This window comes from Heteronotia binoei, chromosome 1 (genome assembly GCF_032191835.1).
Source record: "Heteronotia binoei isolate CCM8104 ecotype False Entrance Well chromosome 1, APGP_CSIRO_Hbin_v1, whole genome shotgun sequence".
Classification (NCBI taxonomy): Eukaryota; Metazoa; Chordata; class Lepidosauria; order Squamata; family Gekkonidae; genus Heteronotia; species Heteronotia binoei.
In genome coordinates this window covers 256,585,594-256,601,409 of record NC_083223.1, presented here as the reverse complement: position 1 = coordinate 256,601,409, position 15,816 = coordinate 256,585,594, and the positions used below count along the sequence as shown (strand labels likewise).

General features: G+C 46.4%; 1 protein-coding gene across 1 annotated transcript in view; it reads right to left on the bottom strand.

Moving 5' to 3' along the window:
* LOC132580167 (cathepsin W-like) overlaps window positions 1–15,568 on the bottom strand; it is a 31,168-nt gene extending 15,600 nt beyond the window's left edge. The window contains exons 1-7 of the mRNA XM_060250890.1: window positions 15,539–15,568; window positions 13,084–13,150; window positions 8,339–8,452; window positions 5,109–5,251; window positions 3,526–3,625; window positions 2,419–2,499; window positions 1,300–1,419 (exon numbers count right to left, since the gene is read on the bottom strand). Coding sequence (XP_060106873.1) covers window positions 1,300–1,419; window positions 2,419–2,499; window positions 3,526–3,625; window positions 5,109–5,251; window positions 8,339–8,452; window positions 13,084–13,150; window positions 15,539–15,568 — 655 coding nt within the window. The remainder of the gene's footprint in view (window positions 1–1,299; window positions 1,420–2,418; window positions 2,500–3,525; window positions 3,626–5,108; window positions 5,252–8,338; window positions 8,453–13,083; window positions 13,151–15,538) is intronic.
* Window positions 15,569–15,816: the final 248 nt, after the last annotated feature.

Below are 15,816 nucleotides of genomic sequence, written 5' to 3'. Positions count from 1 at the left end.
CCTAATGCAGCTCAGGTAACTCTTAGTATCTTTACACAGAACATCAAATCTGAGAAGGCTTGGCTCCTGGCATTTCACTCCAGTTCTTTCTTTCCCTTCCCCTCAATATTTATTCATACAGAAGTTCAGTACCATTTTGATCAAGACTTAATTTAAGCTACCACTTACAAAACTGAGGTTCTCCTGCCCTCCTCATCACAGCATGTCCTCCACACTGCCTGGTTGAAAAAGTAAGTTCCCCATATAGGTGGAACCAGGGGAGCGGCTGTGGCTCAGTGGCAGAGCCCCTGCTTTGCATGCAGAAGGTCCCAGGTTCAGTCCCAAATTAAAAGGATCAGACAGCAGATACTGTGAATGCAGCTCTCCACCAGAGAGCTGCTGCCAGTCAGAGCAAACAATACTGACTTTGATGGACTGATAGCCTCACTCAGTGTCAGGCAGCTTCATACGTTCTTCAGCCAGGGAGATCAGTGGCCAAGCTGCTCTGAGTTCCACTATACCTGTTTTTATAAAGCAAGTCCAGTTAGTGCTCTGAATACAAAAGATACCAGGTTAGGCCCCTAGGATCTCCACTTAATAGATCCCAAATAGCAGGGCTTTCTTTGTAGCAGGAACTCCTTTGTCTATTAGGCAACACACCCCTGATGTAGCCAATTCTCCTAGAGCTTACAGTAGGCCCTGTAAGAAGAGCCCCGTAAGCTCTTTGAGGATTGGCTACATCAGGGGGTGTGGCCTAATAGGCAAAGAAGTTCCTGCTTCAAAAAAAGCCCTGCCAAATAGCACATGTTCAGGAAGACCCCTGCCCTCCACAACCCATACAGAACCACTGCTGATCAGAGCATATCATCTTGAACTAGATGGGTCAATGATCTGCAGGGCTTTTTTTGCACATTAGGCTACACCCCTCTTGGAGCTTACAGTAGGCCATGTAAGAAGAGCTCTGTAAGCTCTTAGAGAATTGGCTACATCAGGGGGTGTAGCCTAATATGCAAAGGAGTTCCTGCTACATTACAAAGCAAATTTAGAGGTTTGTGAAGCAACTGCTTTACTACTTTGATAAGGACTGTAGTTCCATGGTAGAGCATCTGCTTGGCATGCAGAAGGTCCCAGGTTCAATCCCCAGCATCTCCAATTAAGGATCAACTAGGAGTTGATATGGAAAACCTCTGTTTGTGATCCGGGATAGCTGCTGCCAGCCTGAGTGGACAATACTGATCTTGGTGGACTAATTATCTGTATGTGTTCTCCAGGTCCTTCCAAACCAACTGCCATCACCACCTCTGCCTCCTGAATCCTCACCTCTCTCATCCCTGGGCAGTATTTCATAGCCTTCAATCCCAGTAACCTTTCGTCTCCGATGCTGCTGGCACTTTTGATCTTTCTTCACGTACGGGTAGAGTTTGCTGCTTGATAATCCACCTGGAAAGAGCACACAGCTGTTGTCGATAGAGTGAGTGTGAACAAAGTTCATCCATCAATCAAGTTTCTTCTCTCCAATCAGGGACACATTCTCATCTTCTCATTTAAATTTCTACCTTTCTCACCTTTGCCTTCTTGTCTTTCATCCAAAGACACAAGAAAAGCAAAAGAGCCCTGCTGGATCAGACCAGTGGTTCATCTAGTCTAGCATCCTGACGCACACAGCAGCCAACCAGTTCCTCTGGACAGCCACCAAGAGGACATAGAGGCCAAGGCCTTCCCCTGATGTTGCCTCCTGGCTCTGAAATTCAGAGGATTAGTGCCTCAGGATGTGGAGGATCCCTAAAGTCACTATGGCTAGTAGCCACAAGCGAACTTATCCTCCATAAATATAATTCCCATCAGCTTCACTGGATGCCCTCGAGTTCTAGTATTTTGGGAGAGGGAGCAAAATTTCTCTTTATCAATTCTCTCCACTCCCTGCATAATGTTATAAAACTCTACCATGTCTCTTCTTAGTAATCTCTTTTCTAAACTGAAAAGTCCCAGACTCTTCAGCCTTTCCTCATTAGGAAGGTGCTCCATCCTTCTAATCCTCTTGGTTGCTCTCCGCTGTGCTTTTCTCCGTTATCAGATCCTTGAAAAGGCTCTCCCTCTGGATAGCTGAAGGTGCTCAGTCCAGTTAACAGAAAAGGGGAAGGGTTCATGGCTGGGCTTTTTTTGTAGGAAAAAGTCCAGCAGGAACTAATTTGCGTATTAGGCTACACCCCCTGATGTCACCATTGTTTCACACAGGGCTTTCTTTTGGATAAAAAAGCCCAGCAGGAACTAATTTGCATATTAGGTCACACCCCCTGATGCCACCATTGTTTCACACAGGGCTTTTGGGGGGGAATCCCAGCAGAAACTCATTTGCATACTAGGCCACACCTCCTGATGCCAAGCCAGCTAGAACAGCGTTCCTGCTCAAAAAAGAGAGACCCGGTTCTTGGTACATACTGCGATTGACGACAGTCAGGAAGGCATCCCACACATAGCCTCCCTTGCAGCCGTACATGGGATATGTGCAGTCTATCAGTTCTGTAATGGTAGAAGAGACCAAAAAGTGAATCCCACTCTTAGCAGGAAAAAGGCTTAATATGAGTATGGAGAGATGCCAGCCTCCAGATGGGACCTAGCTCATCCCCAGACCACAGAGATCAGTTCCCCTGGAGAAAAAGAATGCTTTGGGGAGTGGGCTCTATGGCCTTGTATTCACCTGGGGTCCCTGCCCTCTCCAGGCTCCACTCCCAGATCTCCAGGAGTTTCCCAACTGGAGCTGGCAACCCTGACCCCCACCCCCATTTCCCACTGCTGGGGGGCATATCTGTATGAGCAATCCCAAGAACAGTCTCTTTCAAGAGTGTTGGTCAACTGTAATGATCTGGAACTTGAAATGATAACAGGCAATACACAGGTAAGGAAATGTCCACATTTCAGTTCTGAAATGCGTAAAATTCAGATAATTTCAGAACGTTTAAAAAACTTTTCTAACAGAAGGCAACATTATCAAGAAGCAGCTGACACAGTATAGTCCTTAACTGAATATCAAATCCAACAGTGTTCCATAATTGAGAATATTTTAATTCAAATCTTTTTCTGCCCAAGCTAATTTGCAAATTTTAAGCTAATTTGTAAGTCTTTCTGTTCAGATGGTCTTTGAGCTCTAACACAGAGCCATTCGGATAAATATATTCTGTTCTGTATTCCTTGCATGTATGTCAAATGCTCCAACACAGGGCTTTTTTTGTAGAAAAAGCCCAGCAGGAACTCATTTGCATATTAGGTCACACTCCCTGACCAATACTTCCTCCAAGCTGCGGAATCTTATGAGCAAAACTTCTACTTTTTGAGCTACTGGCCTGAAGGTTGTGGGCTACTGCATAAATTAGTTTGCTCTGCGGCCATTTTTCCTGAGGTAAGACAAAAATCTATGAGTGGGAGGCTAAAATACTGTGAGCTAGCTCACACTAACTCAGCTTAGAAGGAACACTGCCCCTGATCCCAAGCCAGCCAGAAGTGTGTTTGGGTGCATTCCTGCTTTAAAAAAGCCCTGCTCCAATGTACCCTGTACAGAGACATTTCGCGGTGAATGTTGGTGGATATTCCACAAGGCCTCAATGTTGGCTGCAGCAGCAAAAGCCCAGCATGCTCGGCATTTCTTCCCCTGGAAGGGGGAGAAAAAGAAGACAGTGTGTGCATTCACAAAATCCCATTGTCTAGCTATACTGCAGGTAAGCTTATAGTGACAGGTTACATGGGGACTCCCTGGCTGACAGCAAAAATAAGCCCTGAATTTTGGGTTGCCATCCTCCAGGAGAAAAAGGTAAAAGCAACCAAAAATAAACTGTGAACAAATTACCAAGTCAAATACGTTGTAAATAATAATACAATAAATTCATAGAAAGTTAATAAAGTATATATTCTGAAGATCAATCAATCTTTATTGCATTAGCAAAAAGATGGCATAGCAACTAACAACTAGACTTAACAATAGAAAATTTCTAAAAATAAAAAACCCTCAAAAAACAGCCTTCCCAGAGCCCCAGATACCCATAGATCAATTCTCCTTTTCCTCCCCCCCCCCCCCACAATTCTCCATTATACCCATTATGCACATATCCATTACAGATCAATTCTCCATTACACCCTATGGGAATCGGTCTCCATAGGGAACAATGGAGTGCCCAGTAGACATTTCCCTCCCCCACTTTCTGATGACCCTGGCGAGGGGGGTGGGGCTCCAAACCAGGGGATCTCCTGCCCCTACCTGGGGATTAAAGCAACCAAACCGAGAACCGTGGAAAAGTAGAGCAGGGGAAAGGTATTTTATTTTATTTTTTTAATTTGATTTGATTTATATCCCACCCTCCCCACCGTAGCAGGCTCAGGTACACAGACCTCCGTGAAAACCAGCCTCAAAAATATCACAATGCTTAATAATCCTTCTGGAAATAAAAATATAGTTATACAAAAGAGTGAAATTAATCACATTTAAAGCAACAGAATGCTGACAACGCCCGTTCCCATAATCCCAACCACAGTTCCAGCCTCCTTTTGGCACCCATTCCAGCACCCATAGTCTTTCCTCCACAATGAATGGAAGTAAAATTGGAGTGTTGGACTCTGTCTGAGAATCGACCTCTACACCACAGCCCGGACTTTCAATTTTGGAGTGATTAGCATTGATTGCGGGTGAAAGACTATAAATGTGGGCGTGGTCAGCGTTCTATTGCTTTAAATGTGATTCATTTCACTCTTTTGTATAAATATATTTCTATTTCTATAAGGATTATTAAGCATTGTGATATTTTTAGACTGGTTTTCGTGAAGGTCTGTGTACCTTTCCCCTGCCCCACCTAGGGATTGGCAAACCTACTCCACCCCCAAATCTCTAGGAATTTCTCAATCCAGAGTTGGCAACAGCTGGTTTGTCCCAAGAAGGCTGCTGTTGGCAAGCATGTTTTCCCCCATCCCGACTTCACCCACAGCTGTATGGTGCTTCTGCACACCTCCTGGCTTTTCCCCATCTTTCCTGCCTTCTTTCCCAAGCCTGCTTTTTCTGCATTGCAGTGGGAAAGATTGCAGCAACTGCTTGTGTCCTTCAGAGATTCTGGTTTCTCATCTCACACTCCTTTTATACCACTTACCTGATTTTTCACTTCTGCGATGGCCCCAGTTTTCCTCCAATCACAGGATGGTGGTTTTTGTGCCTTTGGGGACTTCGCCAGCCGATTCCATAGGGGGAGTTCTATGGGCTGAGGGATTCCAAACATCATCTCAAACTCCCTTTCTGGATGAAGGAGAATAAAGGTACATTTTCATTGTCATGTGGAGGGAGCTGGTGATTGTTGCTCTAGTACAGGGGTGGCCAAATTGTGGCTCAGGAGCCACATGTGGCTCTTGAAGCCCCCACTGTCCAGTTGGCCAGCTTGAAGAAGGCATTTGTCTCTTTAAATCACTTCTCCAAGCCAAGCCAGCTGGTGGCTTGGAGAAACATTTAAAGCTAAAGTTGCATTCCTTCCACTTCTCCCTCCCCATCTATTTGTTTTCCTTCCTTCCTTGCAGCTCTCAAACATCTGACGTTCATGTCTTGAGGTTCTCAAGCATCTGACATTTATTCTATGTGGCTCTTACCTTAAGCCAGTTTGGCCATCCCTGCTCTAGTATGAGCAAGCAGCACTCTGTGCATGCTCAGGCCTCCCTTTCAGTTAATGTATAACTTCAAATATTCTACATTTGACCCAATAAATGAACACATTTTCTCGCTAGAAACCCTCAACCCAGTCCAGTTGTTTGGCTTAATTTATTTATAAAAATACAAGATAACAACAGGCTCTGAGCTCCATGTGGAGGTCGTCTTGAGGTCCCTGAAGTTTTATTGATTTTGTGCTGCTGACTGTAAATTTTATTTCCTGTTTAGTTTTTAATTTTTTTATAAGCCACATCTTGAGCTTTTGGCTAAAGGTCAGGGGTCCCCAACATGGTACCTGCTGAACATATTCCGCACCCACCAAGAATTTTCAACAAGTGGGTGAAGCCAATTGGGACTTTTGACCAACAGGGCTTCTGATTAGTGAATGGAAATATGATCGGCTGTGCAGATTAGGGTTGCCAAGTCCCTCCCTTCCCCGATGCTCTAAGATTCGTGCCATTGGTATCATAAAGTTTTACCGTGAATCCTAGAACGCCCCCAGAGCAACATGCCCAGTGCGATGATGTCACTTTTAGGGAACACTGCATGATGACAGGGCTCTTTGGGGGCAGGAATCCCCCCAGCAGCCTGCTCCATACCGGCGGGTTGGGGCCACCCAGCAATGGAATCCTAGCAGGAGCTCCTTTGCATATGAGGCCACACATCCCTAATGTAGCCAATCCTCCAAGAGCGTACAAAAAAGAGCCTTGTAAACTCTTGCAGGACTGGCTACATCAGGAGGTGTGGAAATGAGCTCCAGCAAATGAGCTCCTGCTAGAATTCCACCCTGGGGGCCACCCAAACCGGGGGATCCCCTGTCCCCAGCAGGAGCTTGGCAGCTCGAGCACAGATTCAAAAATAAACACTGTCTTGGCAGCAACTGTCACTACAGCACAAGGATCTTTACCACATGGCAGCAGGTAAGCTTTGTGTAAGCAGGAAAATATATTTAAGCAATGGGTTTATTTAAAAAGGCATCCTGTTAAGCAGAGATTTTGTCTGAGATGTCGAACACGCTATTAGAGTTATGTAGGACCACCTCCCTCCCTCACATTTTGTGGGTTGCTCTACCTGCTGTGGCTATGATTGCCAGGTCCAACTCAGAAAATATCTGGGGACTTTGGGGTGGGGGTGGGGGTGGAGCCAGAAACAAGGTTGTGACAAGCATGGTTGAACTCCAAAGGGAGTTCTGGCCAGCACATTTAAAGGGACCTTTCTCCTTTTAAATTCCTTTCCTTCATTGGAAATAATGGAGGCTGAGGGCACCCTGGTCCAATCTTTTTGAAACCGAGGGGGGGGGGGTTGAAGAGAGGCTTTAGATGCTATGCTGAAAATTTGGTGCCTGTTTGGAGAGCCAGTTTGGTGTAGTGGTTAAGTGTGCAGACTCTTATCTGGGAGAACCGGGTTTGATTCCCCACTCCTCCACTTGCACCTGCTGGAATCCCCACTCCTCCATTTGCACCTTGGGTTAGCCACAGCTCTGGCAGAGGTTGTCCTTGAAAGGGCAGCTGCTGGGAGAGCCCTCTCCAGCCCCACCCACCTCACAGGGTGTCTGTTGTGGGGGAGGAAGGTAAAGGAGATTGTGAGCCGCTCTGAGACTCTTCGGAGTGGAGGGCGGGATATAAATCCAATATCTTCTTCTTCTTCTTCTTAAAAAACAGCTCCCTCAGATACCCATGAATATGCAGACCAGTCTCCATAGGGTATAATGGAGTGCCCAGTGGCCATTCAAACCCCTCCCCTCACTTTCCGATAACCCTGGAGGGAGAGCCTCCAAACCAGGGGATCCCCTTCCTCCAACTGGGGGTTGGCAACCCTCGCTATGGCAGCCATTTTGCAGCTGGCTCCACCTTTTGTCTTGCAGCAGTTGTTTTGTGATTGGCTCTATCTCGTGTTGCAGCCATTTTGTGATTGTGCACACAATTTGATGTCAGAATGCCAAAAGGTGTCTACCAGTAGAAAAAGGCTGGGGATCTCTCCTTTATGCATTAAATAACTAAATATATATAATATATAATACAGCAAGCAAGCAAGCCGTGCCTACAGCCATAGGAAAAAAAGGTTCAGCTTAAGCATTGGGTAGAATCATGTCAGTACTGAAAAACACTATCAACAGAAGTTACAGAGACTCCACTGTGGGAGACAAGAAGTTGGAGATGGAATCTGACAGGGCACTCATGACTTTCTTATGTGACAGGCAGAAATTCAACAGGTTTATCTTCCCCCAAGTCTGATGATACAGCAGTCTTTACTATCCTCAGGCTATCAAAGGGCAAGGAAACCAAAGACAACACTACCAATACAAGTGCAATCTCTCTTTTGAGTCTCCTGTACCTTGATGGGCCAATGGTTCAGGGTAAAGAAGCTTCATGTGTGTACCTCACAGGGAAAGGGTCTCAATACCACAAACGGGGAGTTTGGATAACAACATCCAGGGCTTTTTTTTAGCAGGAACGCAGTTCTGGCTGGCTTGGAGTCAGGGGAGTGGCCTAATAAGCAAATGAGTCCCTGCTGGGGATTTTCTACAAAAGAAGCCCTGTGTGAAACAATGGTGCTGTCAGGGTGTGTGGCCTTATATGAAAATGAGTTCCTGCTGGACTTTTTCTACAAAAAAAGCCCTGACAACATCCAATCCCCTTTTGCCTCTGGGTAAGGTGACCTCTGGGACTCAGATGCACACCTTACCTGTCAGGTCACTGAACTGGGTAATCCCATACTGTGCTGTGCCCAGCTCCAACGCCTGCAATTCACGGCTTGCTTTGAAATTCTGCTCGAAGATCTTGAAGCGATGATGCATCTCTGAGGCAAGAAAGGCAGATAGTCTCATAAACCGAATTTCCTTCTCCAACATGAACACGTTTTCCTTCAAAATGAATCCTTTGTCAGATTTCCTTTGATTTAGAGTGCCCCTTAGAGATATGACCTTGAGTTCTAGGTTAGGAAATAGCTGGAGAATTTGTGGGTGGAGCCTGAGGAGAGTGGGATTGAGGAAGGGAGGGACTTTGATGGTATATAATGCCACAGAGTCAACCTTCCAAAGTCACCATTTTCTCCAGGTGAATTGATCTCTGTTGCCTGCAGATCATTTGTAATCCTGGACAATTTTCAGCCACCACCTGGAAGTTGCAACCAAATAAAACAAAACACTCTGTGAAAAAATCCTATTACAAAATATAATTCATACAAGGAAAAGACTGCATTTCAGCAACCTCATAATTTTACATACCGCATGTGCATATTTATGCACATATATACACCACTGTGCAAATAGTCCATAAGTCCAGAAAAGAGCTCCAACAGACTGCTAGCAGAGTAAAGCCCGTTTCGGACCACCAGGTCCTTCCTTCAGAGAATGTCTTGCAAAACTTGAAGTATATGTATAGAAAATATTCACAGTGTTCAGTTCTTTCACAAATTCATGCATAATTGGAATGCTGCTGCCTCCATCTGGTCAGCAAGTTAATTGCGTCCCAATGGAGGCAGCAGAATTCTAATTATGCATGTTGTGAAAGAACTGAACATTGTGAATATTTTTACACATATACCTCAAGTTTTGCAAGACGCTCCCTGGAGGAAGGACCTGGTGGTCCAAAATGGGCTTTACTTTGCTAGTGGTCCATTGGAGCTCTTTTCTGGACTTATGATGTTTTAGACTATTTGCACAATTGTGTATATATGTGCATATATATGCACATGCGGTATGTAAAATTATGAGGTTGCTGAAATGCACTCTTTTCCTTGTATGAATTATATTTTGTAGTAGCATTTTTCACAGAGTGGTTTGTTTTATTGGGTTGCAACTTCATTCTTCTGTGTAGTCTATTGTGTATTTTCACCACCTGGAAGTTGGCAACCCTAGCAGAGACCAGTATGCTGTCCACTACATTACATTTTCTTTCTCAAGGTCTTATGCAATAGATTGGGCTACATAAGCTTTAAAGCAGGGGTGTCAAACATGTATCCCAGGGGCTGAATCAGGCCCTTGGAGGGTTCCTATCAGGCCCCCGAGCAACTGGCTGTCATCTGCTTCCTTCTCCCTCTCTCTTGCTTCCTTCTGCATCACAGCTTGCTTTGCCAGGCCTGCTCCATAGCACAGGAGCTACAGAGAAAAGTCTCTAGTTTCTCCATTGGCTGAGGCTCCTCCCTTGGGGAGGAAGGAGGGAGGGAGAGCTTGCTTTGCCAGGCTCTCTCAATTGCACAGCAGAGCTACTGAGCCAAGCCTCTCTTCCTTCTATTGGCTGAGGCTCCTCCCCCTCCTGGTCCCCTGGGGAAGGAAGGAAAGAGACAGAGCTTCCTTTGCCCAGTTCCCTGGATCCCATGGGAGAGTTACAAAGAAAGCACCTTTAAGACCAATGAATGTTAATGTTTTAAGCATATTTTAAGGGTTTTTTAAAAAGTCTTTGTGTTTGTCTTTGTCCTTTATAAAGTTCATATCTCTGCTACCTAATCTTAAATAGGTACACACAGCCCGGCCTGACATGGCTCAGCCCAAGGTCTCATTTATGTCAGCTCCAGCCCTCATAACAAATGAGTTTGACACTCCTGCTTTAAGGCATGGCAAACAAGTTCTGGATCTCCTGTCCTGTCTTGACCCAGGGAGGGAAGCCAGGGTACTGAGAAGACTTCGGTTCAGATCATAGTTCAGCCTGAAAGCCCCAGCATCTCACCATCATGATGCCTGTGCTATGTTGACAGTCACCAACCTACATGCTATTGAGTGGTGTTGCTGCCTATGTCTGAAATGTTGTTTGGTGTGCTGCCTTTGATTCTGTAGTACCTGTTTTTATGATGTTATTTTAATCTGATAAGTTTGATTTTATTGTTGTAAGCCACTCTGACCCTGCTTGCGGGATAAGGCAGGATATAAATCCAATAATTAAATTAAATTAAAAATTAAAACTCACTAGATAACCTTAGTTAAAACCCACTCTGTCCTTAGTTCTGCTAACTGTGAAATGGGGATAACAGTGACTTGACTGATACGGAGTGGGGGCGGAGGTTCCTGCGAAGACAAGCAAATATAAATTGATGGATTTAGCAGAAAATGGAGTGCAGTGCTTGCAATGGGACTCCAAACCAGTCTCCTGCATGCTAGACAGCAGAAATTAAGCAGATACACACAAGCTGGGGAACTCTGTGAAGAAGAAGATAGAAGATATTGGATTTATATCCCGCCCTCCACTTCGAAGAGTCTCAGAGCGGCTCACAATCTCCTTTACCTTCCTCCCCCACAACAGACACCCTGTGAGGTGGGTGGGGCTGTGAGGTCAAAATAGACAGGGACACCGCCACCATTTTAATGTGAACTTAACCACACCTTGAGGGCCCGATCTTGACTGGCCCTGCAGCATGGTGGACTGAGGAATTCTCCCCCTCTCTCCCCACCCCGTACCTTTTCCAGTATCAAAACAGCCAGGGGTGGGGAAATTCTGTCATGCCTAGTTGGGCCCTCACAAAAGTTTGTTTGCACTGTTTTCAAGTTCTGTAGTCCTAATCCCACTGCATTGTTTATCAGATATATCATGCTGTTGGAACAAATGTTTTTAAAGATTTTGTAATCCTCCTGGAGTCACAGCATGAAAAGTACACTATGCAGGAACTAAAGAAATTAACCATCAAACTAGGAAAAGTACTAGTTGGCCCTTTCTTACACACCCAGGGAAATGCTGTTTGCCACTTTGGGGTCAGGTAGCAATTTTTATCCAGGCCAGTTTGGCCAGGGATCCTGGAGGGTTTTGTTTTGGGTTTTTTTGTGTTTGTGTTTTGTTTTTTTGCCATCTTCAGGGCTTGGAGCAGGAATCACTGGAGGTGTGGGGGCGTGTGGAGAGAGGTACTTGTGGATTTCCTGCCATGTGCAGGGGATTGGGCTAGATGACTCTGGAGGTCCCTTCCAACTCTATGATCCTAGTGCAAAAATCCAGTCTCTCTCTGTGCCTGACCTATCCTGCAGGGCTATTGTGTCGATACAAGAGAGATATTGTAATGGACTTGGGAAGGAAGGATTGAAATCAAAATATCCCAGATGCAGGCTTCGTGCAGCCTGAAGTGTTAAGGCTGTGGGCCGGTGCAATATTTTGGCCCTGATCACTCATCAGCCTTTTAACTGATCTGTCAATTTCTGTAAATAAGTTTGCATATGATCAAAATCTCCAATTTGGTGCCTTTTCCTGGAGAGCAGTGGAACAATAAACCAAAGCAAATAAACCCCTTTCATCTTTTCTTTTTATTCTGTTTTCAGTAACACAGCAGAATTTCAAGAGTCTTAAAAAATAAAGGCAGGACCCATGCATGGGCAGCCTCATTAATTAATCTGCTTCAGCTTTGATTTCTTACCCTACTGATTAATCCAATCAAAGTTTTGCCATCTTTGTGAGTCAAATCCCTGTTTTTTAGGTTCACAGCAAGGATGCATGGAAACTGAAAAGCTTTGAATGGAATTATCAGCAGGTTGAGAAATCAAAGCTAGAGTTGATGAATTGATGGGGTTTCAGATCATCTCCAAAGACAGCCTCAACTAGGGTTGCCAGGTCCAATTTAAGAAATATCTGGGGACTTTGGGGGTGGAGCCAGGAGACTTTGGGGGTGGAGGCAGGGGAGCAACGTTGTAGCAAGCATAATTAAACTCCAAAGGGAGTTCTGGCCATCACATTTAAAGGGACGGCACACCTTGGGAGCCAGTTTGGTGTAGCGGTTAAGTGTGCAGACTCTTATCTGGGAGAACCAGGTTTGATTCCCCACTCCTTCACTTGCACCTGCTGGAATGGCATTGGGTCAGCCATGGCTTTCACAGAGTTGTCCTTGAAAGGGCAGCTTCTGGGAGAGCTCTCTCAGCCCCACCTACCTCACAGGGTGTCTGTTGCGGGGGGTGGGGTGGGGGAGGTAAAGGAGATTGTGACCGCTCTGAGACTCTGAGATTCAGAATGGAGGGCGGGATATAAATCCTAATATCTTCTTCTTGTAAATGCCTTCCCTCCATTAGAAATAATGAAGGATAAAGGCACCTTCTTTTGGGGCTCATAGAATTGGTCCAATATTTTTGAAACCTGGAGGGTGTTTTGGGGAGAGGCACTGGATGCTATGCTGCAAATTCGGAACCTCTACCTAAAAATACAACTCCCCTAGAGCCCCAGATACCCGTGGATCAATTCTCCATTATACCCCATGGGAATTGGTCTCCATAAGGAATAACGGAGTGCCCAGCAGACATTCTCCGCCCCCACTTTCTGATGACCCTGAAGCAGGGGGAGGGCCTTCAAACCGGGGGGGGGGGATCCCCTGCCCTCACCTGGGAATTGAACAACACATCTTTGGTGGTTTCCTGTGTGCATGTACATTTCCCACTTGGGAATTTGCAAACCTCGCCTCAACCATCTTTTCCACCCACCCCCACCCCCATTCCCAAACCTGGCTGAGAGAAACAGTTCCATTACCTTTTGGACTTTTGTAGGACTTGTTATACTGCATCATAAAATCCTGGAACATCTGGGTCATTTCAGTCTACAGGGGGAGAAAGGCAGAAGGTGAATTCTTCAAAAAGCACTCGTGAATAGCTAGTCGCCAACCTCCAGGAGGCACCTGGTGATTTCCTGCTGTTTGAATTGAACTCCAGATGACCAGATGGAGACAATGGCTGTTTTGGAGTGCTGACTATATGGCATGACATCCTTCTGAGCTCCCTCCCCTCCCCAAACCCCACCCTCTCCAGGCTACATCTCTAACCAGGTATTTCCCAACCCAGAGCTGGCAGCCTGATGAATAGCCATGATGCAACTGGCTTATTCTCCCATCCCATAAACCTCAGTTCTGACCTAAGTGCTGTAGCTACAACTTTCTTCCAGGATTGCTCCCTTTCTCTCTAGCTCCTGTGCCTTCAACAATTCAACAGGAAATACCTCTCCCCCACCCCCCCACTATGGCTCTATAGCAATGGAGAAAGTTTTTCTGGATGCAATTCTCTCTGTAAGGCATCTATCTATCTATCATCTCTCAATCTATTATCTATCCATCTATCATCCATCCATGGATCCTCTATTATCTATCTACCATCCTTACATCAATCCATCATATCTCTCTCTATCTGTCTATCATCTCTCTTTCCTCCATCTATCTTTTCATCAATCCTCTATTATCTATCCATCATCCATCCTCTTTCTGTCTGTCCATCCATCCATCCATCGATTCCCCCCCCCCCCATCCATCTATCTTATTTTTAACCTGCCCTACTTCCAGAGGCCCTGACCTGTATGGCCCCTGGCTAGCCCAGTGTTGTCTGATCTTGGAAGCTAAGCAGGGTCGGTCCTGGGGAGCACCAGTGAAGTCCAGGGTTGCTATGGTGAGGCAGGCCATGTTCAGGGCTTTTTATGTAGAAAAATCCCAGCAGGAACTTATTTGCATATTAGGCCACACCCCTGATACCAAGCCAGCTGGAACTATGTTCCTGTGCGCTCCCAACCCAGAGGTGGCAGTCGTTGTCATCGTCTTCTTCTTTTTCAAAAAAAGCCCCGGCCATGTCAAACCACCTCTGTTCATCTTGCCTTGAAAAACCAACAGGGTCACCATGTCAGCATTTACCACCGCTTATCCAAAATGCTCAGAGAAGAACATCTTGTTCTTTGGGATAGGTCAGGCTGCAAGAGATTAGCTGGCTCAAGGTCACCCACCAAAATGTATGGATCTGCACCCATACTTCCCAAAGCTTATTCTAACCACTAAACCCACTGGCCCTGTCAGAAAAATGACACTTTGACAACCTGTCTTAGTAGCTTAACACCTGCTCTTCTTTTTCCTTCCTCCTTAGCAACCCCCGGTCCTCACCTCTGACAGTACAGTACTAGGGTGAGAACGTTGGACTAGGAGCTGGGAGACCCAGCCTCAGAATCCCCCCTCTGCCACAGGAACTTGCTGGGGTACACAGGGGGGTTCTTTCTCACTGTAACCTACCTTGTAGGGCTGTTGTGAGGATTAAAAGGAGAAGGGGAGAAGGTTGTAAGCCACCTTTGGTCCCAACCAGGGAGAAAAGTGGGATGTAAATACAGCAAGTCAGCAAACAAACAAACAAATAAAGGCTTCCTTACCACGCTCAGGTCTGGGGTCTGGATGGAGCTGGCAGGAAGTGGGGTAAATATCCATCCCCTCGCCAGCAGTATCAGCCAAGCAGAGAGGGTGGAAGGCCACATAGCAGGAGCAGCTGTTCCACAGTGGGAGCATCAAGCCCTGCCCAGAAGCAGAAGCGCTTTTATAAGGGCTTGGAGGGTGAGGAGATGCTTTTTGGGAGGCAGGGGGGATACAGTGAGAAAACCACAAAGAGAGGAAGCGGGTGAGTGTGATAAATTTTGCAGAAGATGTCAGAATCAACCTGTGTGCACAACAGAAGGGCTAGCTGGGCTTAAGGTGAAGTTTGGAACCTGGGTAAAAATAGCAGAGCGCCTCTGAGGCAGGGCCGGTTCCAGATTTTGGTGGATGGCTGACGGAGGGTGCCAGGGTCCCCCTGACCTTCCCCTGTCTGCTGCCCCCTTCTATTCTCACCCCCTTCCTGCCCACAGACCTCACTGACCACCTCTCCATTCTCCCCCCACCCGACTTCCCAGCTGTTTCACTGGTTGCATGCCCTTCCCTTGGCAGCACTGTGTCCAGCCAGGAGTATGGGAGGTGGGAGGCTCACCATAGTATTGCCAGCCTCCACATATTGGCTGGAAATCTCCCGCTATTGCAACTGATCTCCAGGTGACAGAGGTCAGTTTGCCTTGAGAAAATGGCCCCCTTGGAAGGTAGCCTCTATAGCATTATACTCCATTGAAGTCCCTCCCCTCCCAGCCCCTACCCTCATCAGGCTCCACCCCTAAAATCTCCAAGTATTTTCGAGCCTGAAGCTGCAGTGTGACCCACCAGAGGCCTGGGCCTCAGCAACTGCCCCATGTCAGGACATGCTGATGGCAGCCTCCAGGTGGGGCCTGGAGATCTCCTGCTTTTACTACTGATCCCCAGTTAGCAGAGATCAGCTCCCCTGGAGAAAATGGCTACTTTGAAGGGTGGATTCTATGGCATTGTACTAGGGTTGCCAAGTCCAATTCAAGAAATATCTGGGGACTTTGGGGGTGGAGCCAGGGGACTTTGGGGGTGGAGTCAGGAGACATTGGGGCGGAGCCAGGAACAAGGGTGTGACA